The sequence below is a fragment of the Physcomitrium patens genome, chromosome 21 (genome assembly GCF_059467195.1).
Source record: "Physcomitrium patens ecotype Gransden chromosome 21, ASM5946719v1, whole genome shotgun sequence".
NCBI classification, from domain to species: Eukaryota; Viridiplantae; Streptophyta; class Bryopsida; order Funariales; family Funariaceae; genus Physcomitrium; species Physcomitrium patens.
This window is the reverse complement of record NC_143430.1, coordinates 3,030,133-3,044,914: the sequence shown is the minus strand read 5'-3', so window position 1 is coordinate 3,044,914 and position 14,782 is coordinate 3,030,133. Positions and strand designations below refer to the sequence as shown.

At 70.3% G+C, this 14,782-nt stretch overlaps 1 protein-coding gene across 6 annotated transcripts in view; it reads right to left on the bottom strand.

Moving 5' to 3' along the window:
* LOC112274513 (uncharacterized) overlaps window positions 1–14,782 on the bottom strand; it is a 40,230-nt gene that overhangs the window by 21,622 nt on the left and 3,826 nt on the right. For 3 of the 6 annotated variants that reach the window (XM_090245672.1, XM_090245674.1, XM_090245673.1), the window contains one exon: window positions 1–14,782. This exon is cut by the window's left edge and continues 21,117 nt beyond it. In XM_090245672.1, coding sequence (XP_090101798.1) covers window positions 1–14,782 — 14,782 coding nt within the window. The other 3 variants (XM_090245676.1, XM_090245677.1, XM_090245675.1) reach the window with 3 other exon arrangements.

Below are 14,782 nucleotides of genomic sequence, written 5' to 3'. Positions count from 1 at the left end.
CCACAGCCTCCTCGGCCTTGGGGGCCTCCACCTCCGCCACGGGTGCGGGGGCGGCCTCATCCTGAACCTCGGCACTTGCGGCAGCCACCACCGCCTCAGCCACGGCTTCTGGTACCGCTTCTGGTACAGCCTCTGGTACCACCACCTTGCTTGCCACCGGCAGCTCCACCTCGCGCGACTCCCCCTCAGGGGCCACCTCGGGGACGGCCTCGGCCTCCTCCACCTCCTTAGCGACGGCTGCCTCGGGCGCAGCCGCCTCCGCCACTGGGGCCTCTGGCTCTGCAACCTCCAGCACGACCTCGGCCTCCTTCGCCTCCTCCAACACAGGGGCAGCAGCCTCCTCAGCCACGGCCCCCTCTTCCACCGCCACTGCGGGGGCCTCTTCGACCACAGCCTCCTCGGCCTTGGGGGCCTCCACCTCCGCCACGGGTGCGGGGGCGGGCTCCTGCTCAACCTCGGCACTTGCGGCAGCCACCTCCGCCTCAGCCACGGTTTCTGGTACCGCTTCTGGTACAGCCTCTAGTACAGCCTCCTCGCTCGCTACCGGCAGCTCCACCTCGCGCGACTCCACCTCAGGGGCCACCTCGGGGGCGGCCTCGGCCTCCTTCACCTCCTCAGCGACGGCTGCCTCGGGAGCAGCCGCCTCCGCCACTGGGGCCTCTGGCTCTGCAACCTCCGGCACGACCTCGGCCTCCTTCGCCTCCTCCAACACAGTCGCACCAGCCTCCTCTTCCACCGCCACTGCGGGGGCCTCTTCGACCACAGCCTCCTCGGCCTTGGGGGCCTCCACCTCCGCCACGGGTGCGGGGGCGGCCTCCTCCTCAACCTCGGCACTTGCGGCAGCCACCTCCGCGTCAGCCACGGTTTCTGGTACCGCTTCTGGTACAGCCTCTGGTACCACCTCCTCGCTCGCCACAGGCAGCTCCACCTCGCGCGACTCCACCTCAGGGGCCACCTCGGGGGCGGCCTCGGCCTCCTTCACCTCCTCAGCGACGGCTGCCTCGGGCGCAGCCGCCTCCGCCACTGGGGCCTCTGGCTCTGCAACCTCCGGCACGACCTCGGCCTCCGTCGCCTCCTCCACCACAGTGGCAGCAGCCTCCTCTTCCACCGCCACTGCGGGGGCCTCTTCGACCACAGCCTCCTCGGCCTTGGGGGCCTCCACCACCGCCACGGGTGCGGGGGCGGCCTCCTCCTCAACCTCGGCACTTGCGGCAGCCACCTCCGCCTCAGAAACGGCATCTGGTACGGCTTCTGGTACAGCCTCTGGTACCACCTCCTCGCTAGCCATTGGCAGCTCCACCTCGCGCGACTCCACCTCAGGGGCCACCTCGGGGGCGGCCTCGGCCTCCTCAACCTCCTCAGCGACGGCTGCCTCGGGCGCAGCCGCCTCCGCCACTGGGGCCTCTAGATCTGCAACCTCCGGCACGACCTCAGCCTCCTTCGCCTCCTCCACCACAGGGGCAGCGGCCTCCTCAGCCACGGACTCCGCTTCCACCGCCACTGCGGGGGCCTCTTCGACCACAGCCTCCTCCGCCTTGGGGGCCTCCACCTCCGCCATGGGTGCGGGGGCGGCCTCCTCCTCAACCTCGGCACTTGCGGCAGCCACCTCCGCCTCAGCCACGGCTTCTGGTACCGCTTCTCGTACAGCCTCTGGTACCACCTCCTCGCTCGCCACCGGCAGCTCCACCTCGCGCGACTCCACCTCAGGGGCCACCTCGGGGACGGCCTCGGCCTCCTCCACCTCCTCAGCGACGGCTGCCTCGGGCGCAGCCGCCTCCGCCACTGGGGCCTCTGGCTCTGCAACCTCCGGCACGACCTCGGCCTCCTTCGCCTCCTCCACCACAGGGGCAGCGGCCTCCTCAGCCACGGCCTCCTCTTCCACCGCCACTGCGGGGGCCTCTTCGACCACAGCCTCCTCGGCCTTGGGGGCCTCCAACTCCGCCACGGGTGCGGGGGCGGCCTCCTGCTCAACCTCGGCACTTGCGGCAGCCACCTCCGCCTCAGCCACGGGTTCTGGTACCGCTTCTGGTACAGCCTCTGGTACCACCTCCTCGCTCGCCACCGGCAGCTCCACCTCGCGAGACTCCACCTCAGGGGCCACCTCGGGGACGGCCTCGGCCTCCTCCATCTCCTCAGCGACGGCTGCCTCGGGCGCAGCCGCCTCCGCCACTGGGGCCTCTAGATCTGCAACCTCCGGCACGACCTCAGCCTCCTTCGCCTCCTCGACCACAGGGGCAGCGGCCTCCTCAGCCACGGACTCCGCTTCCACCGCCACTGCGGGGGCCTCTTCGACCACAGCCTCCTCGGCCTTGGGGGCCTCCACCTCCGCCACGGGTGCGGGGGCGGCCTCCTCCTCAACCTCGGCACTTGCGGCAGCCACCTCCGCCACAGCCACGGCTTCTGGTACCGCTTCTGGTACAGCCTCTGGTACCACCTCCTCGCTCGCCACCGGCAGCTCCACCTCGCGCGACTCCACCTCAGGGGCCACCTCGGGGACGGCCTCGGCCTCCTCCACCTCCTCAGCGACGGCTGCCTCGGGCGCAGCCGCCTCCGCCGCTGGGGCCTTTGGCTCTGCAACCTCCGGCACGACCTCGGCCTCGTTCGCCTCCTCCACCACAGGGGCAGCGGCCTCCTCAGTCACGGCCTCCTCTTCCACCGCCACTGCGGGGGCCTCTTCGACCACAGCCTCCTCGGCCTTAGGGGCCTCCACCTCCGCCACGGGTGCGGGGGCGGCCTCATCCTCAACCTCGGCACATGCGGCAGCCACCTCCGCCTCAGAAACGGCATCTGGTACGGCTTCTGGTACAGCCTCTGGTACCACCTCCTCGCTAGCCATTGGCAGCTCCACCTCGCGCGACTCCACCTCAGGGGCCAACTCGGGGGCGGCCTCGGCCTCGTTCACCTCCTCAGCGACGGTTGCCTCGGGCGCAGCCGCCTCCGCCACTGGGGCCTCTGGCTCTGCAACCTCCGGCACGACCTCGGCCTCCTTCGCCTCCTCTAACACAGTGGCAGCAGCCTTCTCTTCCACCGCCACTGCGGGGGCCTCTTCGACTACAGCCTCCTCGGCCTTGGGGGCCTCCACCTCCGCCACGGGTGCGGGGGCGGCCTCCTCCTCAACCTCGGCACTTGCGGCAGCCACCTCCGCCTCAGCCACGGCTTCTGGTACCGCTTCTGGTACAGCCTCTGGTACCACCTCCTCGCTCGCCACCGGCAGCTCCACCTCGCGCGACTCCACCTCAGGGGCCACCTCGGGGACGGCCTCGGCCTCCTCCACCTCCTCAGCGACGGCTGCCTCGGGCGCAGCCGCCTCCGCCACTGGTGCCTCTGGCTCTGCAACCTCCGGCACGACCTCGGCCTCCTTCGCCTCCTCCACCACAGGGGCAGCGGCCTCCTCAGTCACGGCCTCCTCTTCCACCGCCACTGCGGGGGCCTCTTCGACCACAGCCTCCTCGGCCTTAGGGGCCTCCACCTCCGCCACGGGTGCGGGGGCGGCCTCCTCCTCAACCTCGGCACATGCGGCAGCCACCTCCGCCTCAGAAACGGCATCTGGTACGGCTTCTGGTACAGCCACTGGTACCACCTCCTCGCTAGCCATTGGCAGCTCCACCTCGCGCGACTCCACCTCAGGGGCCACCTCGGGGGCGGCCTCGGCCTCGTTCACCTCCTCAGGGACGGTTGCCTCGGGCGCAGCCGCCTCCGCCACTGGGGCCTCTGGCTCTGCAACCTCCGGCACGACCTCGGCATCCTTCGCCTCCTCTAACACAGTGGCAGCAGCCTTCTCTTCCACCGCCACTGCGGGGGCCTCTTCGACCACAGCCTCCTCGGCCTTGGGGGCCTCCACCTCCGCCACGGGTGCGGGGGCGGCCTCCTCCTCAACCTCGGCACTTGCGGCAGCCACCTCCGCCTCAGCCACGGCTTCTGGTACCGCTTCTGGTACAGCCTCTGGTACCACCTCCTCGCTCGCCACCGGCAGCTCCACCTTGCGCGACTCCACCTCAGGGGCCACCTCGGGGACGGCCTCGGCCTCCTCCACCTCCTCAGCGACGGCTGCCTCGGGCGCAGCCGCCTCCGCCACTGGTGCCTCTGGCTCTGCAACCTCCGGCACGACCTCGGCCTCCTTCGCCTCCTCCACCACAGGGGCAGCGGCCTCCTCAGCCACGGCCTCCTCTTCCACCGCCACTGCGGGGGCCTCTTCGACCACAGCCTCCTCGGCCTTGGGGGCCTCCACCTCCGCCACGGGTGCGGGGGCGGCCTCCTCCTCAACCTCGGCACTTGCGGCAGCCACCTCCGCCTCAGCCACGGTTTCTGGTACCGCTTCTGGTACAGCCTCTAGTACCACCTCCTCGCTCGCCACCGGCAGCTCCACCTCGCGCGACTCCACCTCAGGGGCCACCTCGGGGACGGCCTCGGCCTCCTCCAACTCCTCAGCGACGGCTGCCTCGTGCGCAGCCACCTCCGCCACTTGGGCCTCTGGCTCTGCAACCTCCGGCACGACCTCGGCCTCCTTCGCCTCCTCAACCACAGTGGCAGCAGCCTCCTCTTCCACCGCCACTGCGGGGGCCTCTTCGACCACAGCCTCCTCGGCCTTGGGGGCCTCCACCTCCGCCACGGATGCGGGGGCGGCGTCCTCCTCAACCTCGGCACTTGCGGCAGCCACCTCCGCCTCAGAAACGGCTTCTGGTACGGCTTCTGGTACAGCCTCTGGTACCACCTCCTCGCTCGCCACCGGCAGCTCCACCTCGCGCGACTCCACCTCAGGGGCCACCTCGGGGGCGGCCTCGGCCTCCTTCACCTCCTCAGCGACGGCTGCCTCGGGCGCAGCCGCCTCCGCCACAGGGGCCTCTGGCTCTGCAACCTCCGGCACGACCTCGGCCTCCTTCGCCTCCTCCACCACAGGGGCAGCGGCCTCCTCAGTCACGGCCTCCTCTTCCACCGCCACTGCGGGGGCCTCTTCGACCACAGCCTCCTCGGCCTTGGGGGCCTCCACCTCCGCCACGGGTGAGGGGGCGGCCTCCTCCTCAACATCGGCACTTGCGGCAGCCACCTCCGCCTCAGAAACGGCTTCTGGTACAGCCTCTGGTACCACCTCCTCGCTAGCCATTGGCAGCTCCACCTCGCGCGACTCCACCTCAGGGGCCACCTCGGGGGCGGCCTCGGCCTCCTTCACATCCTCAGCGACGGCTGCCTCGGGCGCAGCCGCCTCCGCCACTGGGGCCTCTGGCTCTGCAACCTCTGGCACGACCTCGGCCTCCCTCGCCTCCTCCAACACAGTGGCAGCAGCCTCCTCTTCCACCGCCACTGCGGGGGCCTCTTCGACCACAGCCTCCTCGGCCTTGGGGGCCTCCACCTCCGCCACGGGTGCGGGGGCGGCCTCCTCCTCAACCTCGGCACTTGCGGCAGCCACCTCCGGCTCAGCCACGGCTTCTGGTACCGCTTCTGGTACAGCCTCTGGTACCACCTCCTCGCTCGCCACCGGCAGCTCCACCTCGCGCGACTCCACCTCAGGGGCCACCTCGGGGACGGCCTCGGCCTCCTCCACCTCCTCAGCGACGGCTGCCTCGGGCGCAGCCGCCTCCGCCACTGGGGCCTCTGGCTCTGCAACCTCCGGCACGACCTCGGCCTCCTTCGCCTCCTCAACCACAGTGGCAGCAGCCTCCTCTTCCACCGCCACTGCGGGGGCCTCTTCGACCACAGCCTCCTCGGCCTTGGGGGCCTCCACCTCCGCCACGGGTGCGGGGGCGGCCTCATCCTCAACCTCGGCACTTGCGGCAGCAACCTCCGCCTCAGCCACGGCTTCTGGTACCGCTTCTGGTACAGCCTCTGGTACCACCTCCTCGCTCGCCACCGGCAGCTCCACCTCGCGCGACTCCACCTCTGGGGTCACGTCGGGGGTGGCCTCGGCCTCCTTCACCTCCTTAGCGACGGCTGCCTCAGGCGCAGCCGCCTCCGCCACTGGGGCCTCTGGCTCTGCAACCTCCGGCACGACCTCGGCCTCCTTCGCCTCCTCCACCACAGGGGCAGCGGCCTCCTCAGTCACGGCCTCCTCTTCCACCGCCACTGCGGGGGCCTCTTCGACCACAGCCTCCTCGGCCTTGGGGGCCTCCACCTCCGCCACGGGTGCGGGGGCAGCCTCCTCCTCAACCTCGGCACTTGCGGCAGCCACCTCCGCCTCAGCCACGGCTTCTGGTACAGCCTCTGGTACCACCTCCTCGCTAGCCATTGGCAGCTCCACCTCGCGCGACTCCACCTCAGGGGCCACCTCGGGGGCGGCCTCGGCCTCCTTCACCTCCTCAGCGACGGCTGCCTCGGGCGCAGCCGCCTCCGCCACTGGGGCCTCTGGCTCTGCAACCTCCGGCACGACCTCGGCCTCCTTCGCCTCCTCAACCACAGTGGCAGCAGCCTCCTCTTCCACCGCCACTGCGGGGGCCTCTTCGACCACAGCCTCCTCGGCCTTGGGGGCCTCCACCTCCGCCACGGGTGCGTGGGCGGCCTCCTCCTCAACCTCGGCACTTGCGGCAGCCACCTCCGCCTCAGCCACGGCTACTGGTACCGCTTCTGGTACAGCCTCTGGTACCACCTCCTCGCTCGCCACCGGCAGCTCCACCTCGCGCGACTCCACCTCAGGGGCCACCTCGGGGACGGCCTCGGCCTCCGCCACCTCCTCAGCGACGGCTGCCTCGGGCGCAGCCGCCTCCGCCACTGGGGCCTCTGGCTCTGCAACCTCCGGCACGACCTCGGCCTCCTTCGCCTCCTCAACCACAGTGGCAGCAGCCTCCTCTTCCACCGCCACTGCGGGGGCCTCTTCGACCACAGCCTCCTCGGCCTTGGGGGCCTCCACCTCCGCCACGGATGCGGGGGAGGCGTCCTCCTCAACCTCGGCACTTGCGGCAGCCACCTCCGCCTCAGACACGGCTTCTGGTACGGCTGCTGGTACAGCCTCTGGTACCACCTCCTCGCTAGCCACCGGCAGCTCCACCTCGCGCGACTCCACCTCAGGGGCCACCTCGGGGGCGGCCTCGGCCTCCTTCACCTCCTCAGCGACGGCTGCCTCGGGCGCAGCCGCCTCCGCCACTGGGGCCTCTGGCTCTGCAACCTCCGGCACGACCTCGGCCTCCTTCGCCTCCTCCACCACAGTGGCAGCAGCCTCCACTTCCACCGCCACTGCGGGGGCCTCTTCGACAACAGCCTCCTCGGCCTTGGGGGCCTCCACCTCCGCCACGGGTGCGGGGGCGGCCTCCTCCTCAACCTCGGCACTTGCGGCAGCCACCTCCGCCTCAGCCACGGCTTCTGGTACCGCTTCTGGTACAGCCTCTGGTACCACATCCTCGCTCGCCACCGGCAGCTCCACCTCGCGAGACTCCACCTCAGGGGCCACCTCGGGGACGGCCTCGGCCTCCTCCACCTCCTCAGCGACGGCTGCTTCGGGCGCAGCCGCCTCCGCCACTGGGGCCTCTAGATCTGCAACCTCCGGCACGACCTCAGCCCCCTTCGCCTCCTCCACCACAGGGGCAGCGGCCTCCTCAGCCACGGCCTCCTCTTCCATCGCCACTGCGGGGGCCTCTTCGACCACAGCCTCCTCGGCCTTGGGGGACTCCACCTCCGCCACGGGTGCGAGGGCGGCCTCCTCCTCAACCTCGGCACTTGCGGCAGCCACCTCCGCCTCAGCCACGGTTTCTGGTACCGCTTCTGGTACAGCCTCTGGTACCACCTCCTCGCTCGCCACCGGCAGCTCCACCTCGCGCGACTCCACCTCAGGGGCCACCTCGGGGGCGGCCTCGCCCTCGTTCACCTCCTCAGCGACGGCTGCCTCGGGCGCAGCCGCCTCCGCCACTGGGGCCTCTCGCTCTGCAACCTCCGGCACGGCCTCGGCCTCCTCCACCTCCTCAGCGACGGCTGCCTCGGGCGCAGCCGCCTCCGCCACTGGGGCCTCTGGCTCTGCAACCTCCGGCACGACCTCGGCCTCCTTCGCCTCCTCCACCACAGGGGCAGCGGCCTCCTCAGCCACGGCCTCCTCTTCCACCGCCACTGCGGGGGCCTCTTCGACCACAGCCTCCTCGGCCTTGGGGGCCTCCACCTCCGCCACGGGTGCGGGGGCGGCCTCCTCCTCAACCTCGGCACTTGCGGCAGCTACCTCCGCCTCAGCCACGGCTTCTGGTACAGCCTCTGGTACCACCTCCTCGCTAGCCATTGGCAGCTCCACCTCGCGCGACTCCACCTCAGGGGCCACCTCGGGGGCGGCCTCGGCCTCCTTCACCTCCTCAGCGACGGCTGCCTCGGGCGCAGCCGCCTCCGCCACTGGGGCCTCTGGCACTGCAACCTCCGGCACGACCTCGGCCTCCTTCGCCTCCTCAACCACAGTGGCAGCAGCCTCCTCTTCCACCGCCACTGCGGGGGCCTCTTCGACCACAGCCTCCTCGGCCTTGGGGGCCTCCACCTCCGCCACGGGTGCGGGGGCGGCGTCCTCCTCAACCTCGGCACTTGCGGCAGCCACCTCCGCCTCAGCCACGGCTTCTGGTACCGCTTCTGGTACAGCATCTGGTACCACCTCCTCGCTCGCCACCGGCAGCTCCACCTCGCGCGACTCCACCTCAGGGGCCACCTCGGGGACGGCCTCGGCCTCCTCCACTTCCTCAGCGACGGCTGCCTCGGGCGCAGCCGCCTCCGCCACTGGGGCCTCTGGCTCTGCAACCTCCGGCACGACCTCGGCCTCCTTCGCCACCTCAACCACAGTGGCAGCAGCCTCCTCTTCCACCGCCACTGCGGGGGCCTCTTCGACCACAGCCTCCTCGGCCTTGGGGGCCTCCACCTCCGCCACGGATGCGGGGGAGGCGTCCTCCTCAACCTCGGCACTTGCGGCAGCCACCTCCGCCTCAGAAACGGCTTCTGGTACGGCTGCTGGTACAGCCTCTGGTACCACCTCCTCGCTAGCCACCGGCAGCTCCACCTCGCGCGACTCCACCTCAGGGGCCACCTCGGGGGCGGCCTCGGCCTCCTTCACCTCCTCAGCGACGGCTGCCTCGGGCGCAGCCGCCTCCGCCACTGGGGCCTCTGGCTCTGCAACCTCCGGCACGACCTCGGCCTCCTTCGCCTCCTCCACCACAGTGGCAGCAGCCTCCACTTCCACCGCCACTGCGGGGGCCTCTTCGACAACAGCCTCCTCGGCCTTGGGGGCCTCCACCTCCGCCACGGGTGCGGGGGCGGCCTCCTCCTCAACCTCGGCACTTGCGGCAGCCACCTCCGCCTCAGCCACGGCTTCTGGTACCGCTTCTGGTACAGCCTCTGGTACCACATCCTCGCTCGCCACCGGCAGCTCCACCACGCGAGACTCCACCTCAGGGGCCACCTCGGGGACGGCCTCGGCCTCCTCCACCTCCTCAGCGACGGCTGCCTCGGGCGCAGCCGCCTCCGCCACTGGGGCCTCTAGATCTGCAACCTCCGGCACGACCTCAGCCCCCTTCGCCTCCTCCACCACAGGGGCAGCGGCCTCCTCAGCCACGGCCTCCTCTTCCATCGCCACTGCGGGGGCCTCTTCGACCACAGCCTCCTCGGCCTTGGGGGCCTCCACCTCCGCCACGGGTGCGGGGGCGGCGTCCTCCTCAACCTCGGCACTTGCGGCAGCCACCTCCGCCTCAGCCACGGCTTCTGGTACCGCTTCTGGTACAGCCTCTGGTACCACCTCCTCGCTCGCCACCGGCAGCTCCACCTCGCGCGACTCCACCTCAGGGGCCACCTCGGGGACGGCCTCGGCCTCCTCCACTTCCTCAGCGACGGCTGCCTCGGGCGCAGCCGCCTCCGCCACTGGGGCCTCTGGCTCTGCAACCTCCGGCACGACCTCGGCCTCCTTCGCCTCCTCAACCACAGTGGCAGCAGCCTCCTCTTCCACCGCCACTGCGGGGGCCTCTTCGACCACAGCCTCCTCGGCCTTGGGGGACTCCACCTCCGCCACGGGTGCGAGGGCGGCCTCCTCCTCAACTTCGGCACTTGCGGCAGCCACCTCCGCCTCAGCCACGGTTTCTGGTACCGCTTCTGGTACAGCCTCTGGTACCACCTCCTCGCTCGCCACCGGCAGCTCCACCTCGCGCGACTCCACCTCAGGGGCCACCTCGGGGGCGGCCTCGCCCTCGTTCACCTCCTCAGCGACGGCTGCCTCGGGCGCAGCCGCCTCCGCCACTGGGGCCTCTCGCTCTGCAACCTCCGGCACGGCCTCGGCCTCCTCCACCTCCTCAGCGACGGCTGCCTCGGGCGCAGCCGCCTCCGCCACTGGGGCCTCTGGCTCTGCAACCTCCGGCACGACCTCGGCCTCCTTCGCCTCCTCCACCACAGGGGCAGCGGCCTCCTCAGCCACGGCCTCCTCTTCCACCGCCACTGCGGGGGCCTCTTCGACCACAGCCTCCTCGGCCTTGGGGGCCTCCACCTCCGCCACGGGTGCGGGGGCGGCCTCCTCCTCAACCTCGGCACTTGCGGCAGCTACCTCCGCCTCAGCCACGGCTTCTGGTACAGCCTCTGGTACCACCTCCTCGCTAGCCATTGGCAGCTCCACCTCGCGCGACTCCACCTCAGGGGCCACCTCGGGGGCGGCCTCGGCCTCCTTCACCTCCTCAGCGACGGCTGCCTCGGGCGCAGCCGCCTCCGCCACTGGGGCCTCTGGCACTGCAACCTCCGGCACGACCTCGGCCTCCTTCGCCTCCTCAACCACAGTGGCAGCAGCCTCCTCTTCCACCGCCACTGCGGGGGCCTCTTCGACCACAGCCTCCTCGGCCTTGGGGGCCTCCACCTCCGCCACGGGTGCGGGGGCGGCGTCCTCCTCAACCTCGGCACTTGCGGCAGCCACCTCCGCCTCAGCCACGGCTTCTGGTACCGCTTCTGGTACAGCATCTGGTACCACCTCCTCGCTCGCCACCGGCAGCTCCACCTCGCGCGACTCCACCTCAGGGGCCACCTCGGGGACGGCCTCGGCCTCCTCCACTTCCTCAGCGACGGCTGCCTCGGGCGCAGCCGCCTCCGCCACTGGGGCCTCTGGCTCTGCAACCTCCGGCACGACCTCGGCCTCCTTCGCCACCTCAACCACAGTGGCAGCAGCCTCCTCTTCCACCGCCACTGCGGGGGCCTCTTCGACCACAGCCTCCTCGGCCTTGGGGGCCTCCACCTCCGCCACGGATGCGGGGGAGGCGTCCTCCTCAACCTCGGCACTTGCGGCAGCCACCTCCGCCTCAGAAACGGCTTCTGGTACGGCTGCTGGTACAGCCTCTGGTACCACCTCCTCGCTAGCCACCGGCAGCTCCACCTCGCGCGACTCCACCTCAGGGGCCACCTCGGGGGCGGCCTCGGCCTCCTTCACCTCCTCAGCGACGGCTGCCTCGGGCGCAGCCGCCTCCGCCACTGGGGCCTCTGGCTCTGCAACCTCCGGCACGACCTCGGCCTCCTTCGCCTCCTCCACCACAGTGGCAGCAGCCTCCACTTCCACCGCCACTGCGGGGGCCTCTTCGACAACAGCCTCCTCGGCCTTGGGGGCCTCCACCTCCGCCACGGGTGCGGGGGCGGCCTCCTCCTCAACCTCGGCACTTGCGGCAGCCACCTCCGCCTCAGCCACGGCTTCTGGTACCGCTTCTGGTACAGCCTCTGGTACCACATCCTCGCTCGCCACCGGCAGCTCCACCTCGCGAGACTCCACCTCAGGGGCCACCTCGGGGACGGCCTCGGCCTCCTCCACCTCCTCAGCGACGGCTGCCTCGGGCGCAGCCGCCTCCGCCACTGGGGCCTCTAGATCTGCAACCTCCGGCACGACCTCAGCCCCCTTCGCCTCCTCCACCACAGGGGCAGCGGCCTCCTCAGCCACGGCCTCCTCTTCCATCGCCACTGCGGGGGCCTCTTCGACCACAGCCTCCTCGGCCTTGGGGGCCTCCACCTCCGCCACGGGTGCGGGGGCGGCGTCCTCCTCAACCTCGGCACTTGCGGCAGCCACCTCCGCCTCAGCCACGGCTTCTGGTACCGCTTCTGGTACAGCCTCTGGTACCACCTCCTCGCTCGCCACCGGCAGCTCCACCTCGCGCGACTCCACCTCAGGGGCCACCTCGGGGACGGCCTCGGCCTCCTCCACTTCCTCAGCGACGGCTGCCTCGGGCGCAGCCGCCTCCGCCACTGGGGCCTCTGGCTCTGCAACCTCCGGCACGACCTCGGCCTCCTTCGCCTCCTCAACCACAGTGGCAGCAGCCTCCTCTTCCACCGCCACTGCGGGGGCCTCTTCGACCACAGCCTCCTCGGCTTTGGGGGCCTCCACCTCCGCCACGGATGCGGGGGAGGCGTCCTCCTCAACCTCGGCACTTGCGGCAGCCACCTCCGCCTCAGAAACGGCTTCTGGTACGGCTGCTGGTACAGCCTCTGGTACCACCTCCTCGCTAGCCACCGGCAGCTCCACCTCGCGCGACTCCACCTCAGGGGCCACCTCGGGGGCGGCCTCGGCCTCCTTCACCTCCTCAGCGACGGCTGCCTCGGGCGCAGCCGCCTCCGCCACTGGGGCCTCTGGCTCTGCAACCTCCGGCACGACCTCGGCCTCCTTCGCCTCCTCCACCACAGTGGCAGCAGCCTCCACTTCCACCGCCACTGCGGGGGCCTCTTCGACAACAGCCTCCTCGGCCTTGGGGGCCTCCACCTCCGCCACGGGTGCGGGGGCGGCCTCCTCCTCAACCTCGGCACTTGCGGCAGCCACCTCCGCCTCAGCCACGGCTTCTGGTACCGCTTCTGGTACAGCCTCTGGTACCACATCCTCGCTCGCCACCGGCAGCTCCACCTCGCGAGACTCCACCTCAGTGGCCACCTCGGGGACGGCCTCGGCCTCCTTCACCTCCTCAGCGACGGCTGCCTCGGGCGCAGCCGCCTCCGCCACTGGGGCCTCTGGCTCTGCAACCTCCGGCACGACCTCGGCCTCCTTCGCCTCCTCCAACACAGTGGCAGCAGCCTCCTCTTCCACCGCCACTGCGGGGGCCTCTTCGACCACAGCCTCCTCGGCCTTGGGGGCCTCCACCTCCGCCACGGGTGCGGGGGCGGCCTCCTCCTCAACCTCGGCACTTGCGGCAGCCACCTCCGCCTCAGCCACGGCTTCTGGTACCGCTTCTGGTACAGCCTCTGGTACCACCTCCTCGCTCGCCACCGGCAGCTCCACCTCGCGCGACTCCACCGCAGGGGCCACCTCGGGGACGGCCTCGGCCTCCTCCACCTCCTCAGCGACGGCTGCCTCGGGCGCAGCCGCCTCCGCCACTGGGGCGTCTGGCTCTGCAACCTCCGGCACGACCTCGGCCTCCTTCGCCTCCTCAACCACAGTGGCAGCAGCCTCCTCTTCCACCGCCACTGTGGGGGCCTCTTCGACCACAGCCTCCTCGGCCTTGGGGGCCTCCACCTCCGCCACGGATGCGGGGGAGGCGTCCTCCTCAACCTCGGCACTTGCGGCAGCCACCTCCGCCTCAGAAACGGCTTCTGGTACGGCTTCTGGTACAGCCTCTGGTACCACCTCCTCGCTAGCCACCGGCAGCTCCACCTCGCGCGACTCCACCTCATGGGCCACCTCGGGGACGGCCTCGGCCTCCTCCACCTCCTCAGCGACGGCTGCCTCGGGCGCAGCCGCCTCCGCCACTGGGGCCTCTGGCTCTGCAACCTCCGGCACGACCTCGGCCTCCTTCGCCTCCTCCACCACAGGGGCAGCGGCCTCCCCAGCGACAGCCTCCTCTTCCACCGCCACTGCGGGGGCCTCTTCGACCACAGCCTCCTTCGCCTTGGGGGCCTCCACCTCCGCCACGGGTGCGGGGGCGGCCTCCTCCTCAACCTCGGCACTTGCGGCAGCCACCTCCGCCTTGGGGGCCTCCACCTCCGCCACGGGTGCGGGGGCGGCCTCCTCCTCAACCTCGGCACTTGCGGCAGCCACCTCCGCCTCAGCCACGGCTTCTGGTACCGCTTCTGGTACAGCCTCTGGTACCACCTCCTCGCTCGCCACCGGCAGCTCCACTTTGCGCGACTCCACCTCAGGGGCCACCTCGGGGGCGGCCTCGGCCTCCTTCACCTCCTCAGCGACGGCTGCCTCGGGCGCAGCCGCCTCCGCCACTGGGGCCTCTGGCTCTGCAACCTCCGGCACGACCTCGGCCTGCTTCGCCTCCTCCACCATTGGGGTAGCGATCTGCTTAGCGTTTGTTAGTGTTGACGGAATTTCTTGATGGGGTGGGTTTTCGGTCTGTGTTGGTTGTGTTTTGGGATGCTCTTTCCAGACCCGCCCAGCGGTAGCGGGTTCTTGCGTTTTCGTTTGTTGGCCTTGGTTTGGAGTGTCGGGGATTTTTTTTGGTTCGGTATTTTCTTGGGCTTGGGGGGGAGTTGTAAGGGGAGGGGTAGGCGTAACTGGTTTAGCTGTTTTGTCCTCGGTTTTTTTATTTTTCTGCGGTTCTTCCGGGATTTCGTTGGTCTGAGGGTTTTCCGGCTGAGAATATTGTGCTTCATTGTCTTGATCAGTTGGCTTGGTTGTCTGGGTTTCAAGTTTTGTTGGTGTTGTTTTCGCTTGGGTTTCCGCTTGCGCTATCCAAGCTCTCCAGTTATTTGGTTGGTTTGGACTGTTTTTCTGGATGGTTGCTGGTGTTACGCCTTGCTCTGCTGTAGTGTCGTCGATCGATTCGGGAGCTGGTGCTTGTTTTAGGTCAGGTTGTTTAGGTTCCAGTGGTGCTGCATGCGGCTCTTGATTCTCTTGAGTTTTGGGTTGAGTATGTGTTTCAGCAGGGTGTGATTCGGGGTGCTCAACCTGTGGAAT